This window comes from Setaria viridis, chromosome 5 (assembly GCF_005286985.2).
Source record: "Setaria viridis chromosome 5, Setaria_viridis_v4.0, whole genome shotgun sequence".
In the NCBI taxonomy this organism is placed as follows: Eukaryota; Viridiplantae; Streptophyta; class Magnoliopsida; order Poales; family Poaceae; genus Setaria; species Setaria viridis.
In genome coordinates this window covers 33,809,740-33,819,172 of record NC_048267.2, presented here as the reverse complement: position 1 = coordinate 33,819,172, position 9,433 = coordinate 33,809,740, and the positions used below count along the sequence as shown (strand labels likewise).

The 9,433-nt window shown below is 46.7% G+C and overlaps 1 protein-coding gene across 1 annotated transcript; it reads left to right on the top strand.

The window, feature by feature from the left end:
* Window positions 1–5,171: 5,171 nt before the first annotated feature.
* LOC117855402 (probable methyltransferase TCM_000336) lies at window positions 5,172–8,171 on the top strand. Its single transcript, XM_034737743.2, has 4 exons — window positions 5,172–5,419; window positions 6,416–6,594; window positions 6,696–7,385; window positions 7,524–8,171. Exons 2-4 carry the CDS (start codon window positions 6,478–6,480, stop codon window positions 7,857–7,859), a joined length of 1,143 nt encoding a protein of 380 aa, XP_034593634.1. The 5' UTR covers window positions 5,172–5,419; window positions 6,416–6,477; the 3' UTR covers window positions 7,860–8,171.
* The last annotated feature ends 1,262 nt before the right edge of the window (window positions 8,172–9,433 follow it).

Sequence of the window (9,433 nt, the reverse complement as noted above, 5' to 3'; positions counted from 1 at the left end):
CTCTGACAAATTGATACTAACATTTTAAAACTCCATTGTTTGGAACAAACCGTTGCGATGGTCTTGCAGATCAGATCAAACCATAAATTTCTGTTCAACTCCACAAACTTCTGTGCAATATTCATATATTTGTTTTTGTGAAAGCTTGTACTTTGCCGTGATAATATTAGAAGGAAATTAGCCTAGCTTATAAGGAAAACCGGGCTAAAAACATACAATGAGGAGGTACATCCCCCGCGCAACGCCGACACTGTCCCTGCACAACTTTGATCTTGTGTGCAAAATCTTCGAGTCTTTTCCACTATAGGTTTCTACGGCTGTGGGTGCTTGTTGCATGTTTTTCCTCAACTTGTAGATGGACATGACACACAAAGGAAAAGGAAAGCGTGCTAAAAACCATCCATTTGTAGTGCAGACTCCTGTAGCCACGGACACTGCTCGTTCTAAAACACTGAAGTGAAGTGAAGAGACTTGCCAAGGCGGCAAGACCCCAGGTTGATGGAATACAGCGGAGGTTCAATATGCTGCCGAGCTGTCTAGACTGAATCATGGATGTCGGCCCCCTAGATTCAGATTCTGACTCCGGTATTGGCATAGGAGTTGATGCATGTCTTATTCACAGATCGATCTCATAGTGTATGTCAATTTGATGGACCTTGCATCGTGACGTCCTAAATTCGGTGGTTGTAATGTCAGGTTCTGTTGGTGGTCCAACTGAAGCAAATGCAAAGAATGGGGGCTACATATATTCTGATATGCTTCTCAAGTGGCAAAGGCCATAGGATGCAAAGGAACATCGATAGGTTTCTTGAGGTCATAAATTAAAAAAATTAAAAGAGGTTTAGTTTTTTGAATTGTACTTTGAAATAGCTGCTAGTCTGCAAAAGTGTGCTGAAAAATATGGAAGAACCAAATATAACTAAAGGGGGAAGTAATAATGTCATGACAAGACATATTGGGCATGTTCTTAGAGCACAACAATTTTAGTTAGAAACACAAAATAAAGATGAATGTAAATTAAAAAAGAAGGCAGGTAGAGAGGGGTTTATAGTACTCCCTCCGTCCCAAATTATAGGTCGTTTTAGATGCATAGATATTATTATGCATTTAGACATATGATATATTTAAGTGCACAACAAAGTTTATGAATTAAAAAAAGCCAAAACAACTTATAATTTGGAACTGAGGAAGTATGGTTTTTTAAGGTTCTTGGGAGCATACCACAGAATTATACCTAGTACTCCACTAAATATTTTCCACTAAATCTTATACATAGGTACTAAAGTTTTGCACTCCCTAATTATTGGTCGTACCTCTACCTGCCTGGGATGGTATAAGCATAAGTCCGTGTAGCCATCTTATTGGAATAGTTCCGTACATCAATTGTGAAAAGAACTGGGTCTAGGTACCACAATGTGTACAGCAGCTGATATCAAGCTCTAGCGAGGTACCCTGCTTACATACCTCACTCTTTTCTTGGGACCGGAACTGGATGCTCATTTAGCATTCTGAAGGTGTGCTTTATTCGGTGCTATACATGTGCAATGTATACACCCATCATCAACATTTTTCAGAGGACTCTCATCGTTAACGTTTGTTTGCACATGAATTGATTTTTATGAACTATTGCACTCAAAATAGGCCCAAACAAGAAATAGGGGAGGAAACATATCTTGTTCTATGTGACTACATATATTACTTGCAGTATTTTTTATTAGTTCTCGAGCTCATCATTTCTTCTCCCTCAAATACAATTAAGTCATTATATAGCTTTCAATAGCATTCGCAAATGAGATGAGACTTTATTCCCGGAATCTTCTCCACACGCACCTTATAATAACATGATGCATTCGGCCATTACATTACATATTAAAACTATAAAAAAGGAGATCCATTGCCCTATAACCTACAACTACAAATATAATAAACATTTTTAGAACGACCTACAGATATGTTAAACTGTACATAAGCATAAAGTCACAATATTCTCTGCAACTGTGAGCCAACAAATTGTGCGGGAACTAGGGCCTCCAATGAGTAGTCGGATTCATTCAAGAACGGCTAGCTCGAAGGGCCGCTATACCACGGGGGGTCAAAAGGGGAGTTGGAACGGAGCCTATATGAATTCTATATGCATGATATCTATACACACTTTTCAAATGGAAATGATCGTGTAACACAGAGTACGCGCCTATAGTGCGCATGCAACTAGACAGAAGCTTTGGACCTGGTGAACACTTTCGTCTATAAACAATCTCCAATTAATCAAGCCCTACCATGCAGCACTAGAGGGGAAAAGGCTCCAGGGAATCCTAAAAGAAACACAGCTCTAACTTGCACCAACGAAAAGCATATGGCTTTTTTCATATACCTCCTACCATTTTAGTATCTGCTACTACTCCATTGTGCCAAGTTGGTATGAATGTTACAGGAATAGAACCTGCAGCTATATTAGGATCTAAAGAAAAATCTGGAGTAGTCGACCGCGAAACCTCCTATTACAGTCCCTCTCTGGCTCTCTGTAATAGTAATATTATGGTCTGTAAGGCATCTGAGTTTGTTCCAACCAGGAAAATTTGTGGTTTGCTTCACACCAGATTATTAATATCCGACTTTGCTAATTTTTTTAGCAAGAACAATTATGATATTGTTCCTTTCAAAAAGAACAATTGTGATTTTTTTTATTTATTGTTGAGTTGATCAGCCGTTTATTCCAGCCAGATACTCAATATTTCTCTTTTTTCTCTCCAATACAATAAATCTTCAGTGCAATGTCTTGAGATAACTAAATCTGGTTATCATGGCAGTGTTGTGACGCTGCAATTACATCATTATTTAGTAGCACAATGCGTCAATGCCTTCTTAACCAGCTGTTTTTCTACTTTGAAAGATCGTACACAGTACCAACGGATCGACAAGGCATTGTGTGCATAGATACCTTAAATATTGTATCTAGAAATAGAAATGTGGAATATATCAGGACCATATCTAGAATAAAAAATGTGTTGTCAAAGGGCATTAGACATTTACAGTAACAGATGTGGTCATTGTAAGCCATTTGCTAGGCCAAAATTCACATTTCGATTTATTCTCCTTGCCTCTAATGCAAAAAAGAAAGATGCCTCGCTATATTAGTTATATTAGCTAGCCTATGGCCCTATATATGTTCGTTACAGCATGTCTTGTCTGCATCATTACGTGTGCAAATGCGTTGCATAAACTTCACTAAGAAAAAGTTTTTCTGCATTCTTTGTGTCTCCACTTTTCCACAAGCACAAGCGCAGACAAATATATATTCTTGTTGGTTATAGAATTTGATTTACTGATATGATGCTAGTCCATAGATTATTACTGTGTGAGTGATATAAAGGCTCCAGGCTTTCCTGTATACACTGCTTTGCTTCACTGTGTGGACATAAATTCACATTCTGTGGGCCAGGAATTTCGGAATTGCAGCCTCCTTCCGTTGCACAAGTGTATGTTTTTTTTTGAAGGAAAACAACAAACAAGTGTATGATTCATATATAACTTTGTTTTTTGTACAATAAAAGTGTGTGATTAGAAGTTCTAAAAATCTAAGTAATCTTAAGGCCTATATATGTAACACTACCATGCACTATTTTTCTTGATCCTGATATGCAAGTTTGGCATACAGGATTTGCGACCTGAACCGCAACAGGCTTTATTATGGAAACATTTACAACACGATCACTCCAAGTTCTAAGAGCACATTTGTCGGCAGCATCATAAACTCGATGGATGATTGGATGAACCAGAGGGTCGGTTGCAGTTAGCTGCAGGCCTGCAGCACACTCGGCAGTGTGGAAGGTCAACACCATGCACACTATCTGTGGTTGTTTAATTGTAGGGAGTGTATTAAAAATAGATTTCTGACGATGCTACTCTTCATGTTATTCGTTTTCTTTTCTATTTATCCATCCATCACACTTGAATTGAACCGGCTTCGCTAGACCATCTACTCCCCGTGCTGGAAAGTCAAAAAAGAACATTGTAATCTCGCTTAATCAAATAACCTCTCTGTTAACGAAGACGCTCCAGTCGTCCACTCCACAAGACCACAACCATCATCGGTATCACTTACCACTAGCTATGGACTTGGAAGAAAAAAAGATGCCAAAGATATGGAAACGGGGTGAAGTTTCTTCTCCAGCCAGCTAGCACACTCCTTTTTTTGTGCGGGCTCTGCACCTACCACCTGATATTTGAGAAGCAAAACCAAGCCGCTCTCACAGACTCTCACCAGCGCACATTCCGGCCGCGCTTGACACGCAAGTTAGGCACCCGGCCGGGGGCCGGGGAATGTACCCGCGGGACGTCACATACGTCCCTTCGACGAGACGACGCACCTGCGCTCCGGTGAAAATCCCTCGTCCTTTGGGTTCTCTCGCGCGATCGACGTACCGGGGCCAGCCCATATGCCCCATGGACGAAAAAGCACCGGCCGGCGGGACGCGGAGTCGGAGGGGGGAGGGACCGGAGCACCGGACGTCCGGACCCTCTCGGCGTCTCCGGCCCCCTCCACCGCACAGGCAGCACCGATTCATTCTCATTCATCAGAGAAGCAAAGAAAAGAAAAGCCGAGAGAGAGAGAGAGAGAGAGAAAGAAAAAACAAAAGGCGGCTGGCGTCGGCGTCGGCCCAGAGCTCGCTCGCTCCACTCGACCACTCCACAGCCGCTCGCTGCGTTCCTTTCCTACTTCCTACCGCGCCCCGCGCGCCTACCTGTCCCGCCGCGATACGCCACGAACTCGATCGCGCATGGGCACCGAATATTTTTTTCCTTTCCCTTTCCTCGCACCGGCTCCGATCCTTTCGCGAGTTAACTAAACCACCGGACAGAGACCTCCCAGAGTCCACAAGCAAAGCATTGCATCGAATGCTCGAGAACGAACACGCCGCCGTGAAAGCGGCTCGCCGCGCGTGTCGGCGTACCGTATCGTATCGTACCACCACCCCCCCTCTCATCTCCATCGTGCACGCATAAAACAATTAATATCTCTACCTTTTTTGTGATAAAAATCAGTATCTCTATCATATTTTTTGATATATGAAATTAGTATCTCTAAGCTTTCTGATATTTTTTCGTGGCTCCAAGGGACAGCCAGAGCCAACGGCGGGGGAGTGGGAGCAAGCGGGCATGGCAGTCGACGGTCGTCGTGCGATGCGCACAGTCCCCTTGGCCCAAGTGGGGGCGCCGGCGCCGGCCCCCGGCCACTGCGCTCGAGTCTCAACTGACACTGTTCGGATTCCATTTGCCTGCCTATAAATACCCCGGCCACCGAGCACTGCAGACGCCAGGGCAAGGCAGGACTAGCTACCTTCTCCTCTGCCAGCTGAGCGAGACCAGGTACAGCTTGCTAGGAGGAGAGACAGACTACCGGCTACTCTCTCAACTCAAGGTAATAAGTTCCTCACAAGCCTGGTGAATTCATCTGTCCATTCTCACATGCCATGCCATCTCGGCGATGCAAATAGCATTGTTGCAGCGTTCATTAGGAGAATTTGTTTCTTTCCCCCTTTCACACCTCCATTCCATACCTCCCGGATAGCTCTTGCACCAAGAACCTTCCATTTCTGAGAACATGCATGCAAAATGGAAGGCAGCACCGGAGAGACGCGAAAAGGGGCGTACGCTTTCAAGAGCTTCATCCGTCTTGCCTGCTTAAACATGGGAATGCCTCTTAACAAGTTGCAGAGCGTGTTGCAACTTGCCACCCACATGCTTATTAGGAGTATCAGTAGGCGAGGTACAGCGGCAGACCACAAAGGCGCCGTCCTGTCCTCCTACTACTAACAGTTGACTCAGGATTTCAGCCGCTGGTTGTTAAGCCTGCAGGTAAAGCTCCCTCCCTTTCCGAAAGGCAACCATTGGCACTCCACTCACGGACAGATTTGCACCGATGGTCTAGTCTTCGCATGCACCTCTCATGTCCTGTTCACCCTGTCTTCTCTCCTGCTGTGCGAGTCAACCAAATCTGCCGCCGTACGTGACATGATATTAGCGAATCCGGGCCTTACGATATTGTACTTTATCTGAGACCGGATTCTCAGTCACTCACACACCAAACTAACTGAGCCGAAAAGGGGACACATCTCAGTTAGACATGTCACACATTGTTTTGCATAAAGCGGCCTGAATAGATGCCCATCAGACTATTCTCAAGAACTCTCCCCTTTTTTTTTCACGAGCCAAGAACCCCCTTTTTTACGCCTAGCGTGCAACAAGTTGCTGTCCAGTAGCTAGATATGCCCTAGCTCTTTTGCTGCCAAAAAGAAATGCGAAAGAACTAACGGGTCTAGACAGACAGTAGTATTCTATTTCATTTTTGTTTTGCGCCAAGTGATGTACCGAAAAAGAGTCCTGAAACTATACGTACTGCATTACATGACCACAGGGAGAAGGCACACTGGTTCTTGAAGCCTTGGTTGGTAGCAGCAGTGACCGAGAGGCAAGGCAATGGCGTCCTCGCTGCTCCACTGCTCCGACAAGCTCCCGTTCATGGATGTGGAGGCCATCCTCCACATGAAAGAGGGGCTCGGCGAGACCAGCTACGCGCAGAACTCCTCGCTTCAGGTAAGCAATTCGCCATTTTTTTCCCTCCATCAGATTCACCACTCTGAAGTCTGAAGTCTGAACACGCGCGGGCGACCACCATGTATTATCTGTTTTTGCAGAAGCGGGGCATGGACACGCTGAAGAGCCTCATCACCAACTCGGCGACTGACGTGTACATCTCGCAGATGCCGGAGAGGTTCACGGTGGCCGACCTCGGCTGCTCGTCCGGCCCGAACGCGCTGTGCCTCGTCGAGGACATCGTCGGGAGCATCGGCCGGGTGTGCGGCCGGTCGTCGCAGCCGCCGCCCGAGTTCTCGGTGCTCCTCAACGACCTCCCGACCAACGACTTCAACACCATCTTCTTCAGCCTGCCGGAGTTCACCGACCGGCTCAAGGCCGCCGCCGAGACCGACGAGTGGGGCCGGCCGATGGTGTTCCTGTCCGGGGTCCCGGGTTCCTTCTACGGGAGGCTCTTCCCCAGGAAGAGCGTGCACTTCATCTGCTCCTGCTCTAGCCTGCACTGGCTCTCCCAGGTCCCTCCGGGGCTTTTCGACGAGGTGACGGGCAGGCCGATCAACAAGGGGAAGATGTACATCTCGAGCTCGAGCCCGCTCGCCGTGCCGACGGCCTACCTGAGGCAGTTCCAGAGGGACTTCGGCCTGTTTCTCAAGTCGCGCGCCGCCGAGGTCGTCGCCGGCGGCCGGATGGTCCTCGCCATGCTCGGCAGGCAGACCGAGGGCTACATCGACAGGCGGACCACCTTCCTCTGGGAGCTCCTCTCCGAGTCGTTCGCCTCGCTCGTGTCACAGGTGGGTGAGCTCGCCGTTCGTGAACACACACTGCTCGATCGATCGATCAGACAGTTCATGCGAAACGAAACTGCTGCGCAGAACGAACAGACTGAACCTGATTACTGAACACACGATCTGAAAAAAAAATGTGTGCAGGGGCTGGTGGAGCAGGAAAAAGTGGACGCGTACAACGTGCCGTTCTACGCGCCGTCGATCCAGGAGGTGGAGGAGGAGGTGCGGCGGGAGGGGTCGTTCCGGCTGGACTACGTGCAGACGTATGAGATCAACCTGAGCAGCAGCGGCGACGCCAAGGAGGATGGCCGGACGGTGTCCATGGCGATCAGGGCCATCCAGGAGTCCATGCTCAGCCACCACTTCGGCCCGGACATCGTCGACGCGCTCTTCCACAGGTACACGGAGCTCGTCACCGCGTCCATGGAGAGGGAGGAGGTCAAGAGCGTCCAGATCGGGGTCGTCCTCACAAGGTTGTGACACAGAGCCCCCAGGACCTGCTGACAGTCGGTTGATTGCATGGTAGCCTACTGCATTTGCATGACCCTGTTCTGTTGTGGTGTGGTGTTGTGTGTTTAGTGACGAGTAACTGGATGTAACAAATTTCATGTGTATCTAGCTAACTGGTAGGATTGGGATTTGGGAGGATGGAAATTCAATTAACAAATAGCAAGTGTATTTAAATGCCAATGGTAGATAGGAGTGTATATCTTTCTATTTGTGGGAGGATGGAAATTCAAGTAACAAATAGCAAGTGTATTTAAATGCCAATGGTAGATAGGAGTATGTATCTTTCTATTTGTGCTCCGCACTGCTAGTTGTTCAAAAACCACGTAAAGTTTTTTTTAAAAAAAACTGTTACTCCCTCGGAAAACTGATACCATGCCTAAATTCAACCTAATAGCGTTCAGATTTCAAATTAAATGGGCAAATTCTCACAAGGCTACTGCCTACTCGCTCTTAGAAAAAGAAAAAGCTTCCTGCTGAGTTCTCGCACTTTTTTAAAAAAAGGAGTTTGTGATGTGTGTTTCAGAAAGACAACTCACTCCCACGGAGCAGCTACAGCCCAATAGTGTAAAAGGTCATGGACGTCCAGCCCATATGCAATTCAGAGACAAAATCTAGTCAGCTTGGCAGCCCAAGTTCCCATGGCCACAAAATCAAGTCAGTAGTTCAGCACGCGCTGCCGTGGGTTGGTTGCACGTGACAAAATCAAGACATGGAGGAAGAAGACAAACACGAACAATAAAATCATATCTGATGATGAAATCATGTTTGGTAGCAATTCCGACCTGCTTATTATGTTGATCAACAGTAGGAATGATGATATAAACAATAGAAATCCAATCAGAGTGGCTCAAACTTAGACAAGAACTTTGATTCTGCTTGTGTAGAGGAAGAGTTCGTCTTGACTGGATCTTCATGCATAGTGGCACATTAAAATCATGGATAAGTCTTTTTATCTTCAAAATGCACTGATATCACATTTAGATGGTGTTTGGTTTGCACACAGGTAACGGTAACGGTATTGAAAACCGATTACAGGGATTTTGATGGTGGGATCATCGTTTACATGCTCTGTTTTGTTTGGTAACACAAAGGTAACGGTAACGAAATGAAGCAAGAAAGAAAGGGGATTACTGTGAGCAGGGCAAATTCATTCTAATCAATTGGATCAGTCAGCGAGGACGAGGGAAGGCGGCGGACAGAGGATGGTAGCGATCTCCTCTTCTTCATGCAGATCCTGAGTTCCTCACTTTGCAGCACTATTTGACACACAGAGATGGGCGGAAGCATTGACGAGACCATACCAGCGATGAACAGGCAGTCCGGCCAGCGGAGCTCTCGAGCATGGAGGTGTGCTGGCCCACCCAAACTCCATCGCGCATGGAGTCGTAGGGGAGCGAATACGACGGCGATGCGAGTCTGGAGGCGGGCGGCGATGCGAGTCCGGGGGTGAGCAGCGAGTCCGCGCCTCTGCGGCATGCCGGCATCGGGATCTGATTACAGTCGTCGAGGGGAGGAAACAATTTTGAATAAACCGGTATCCGATT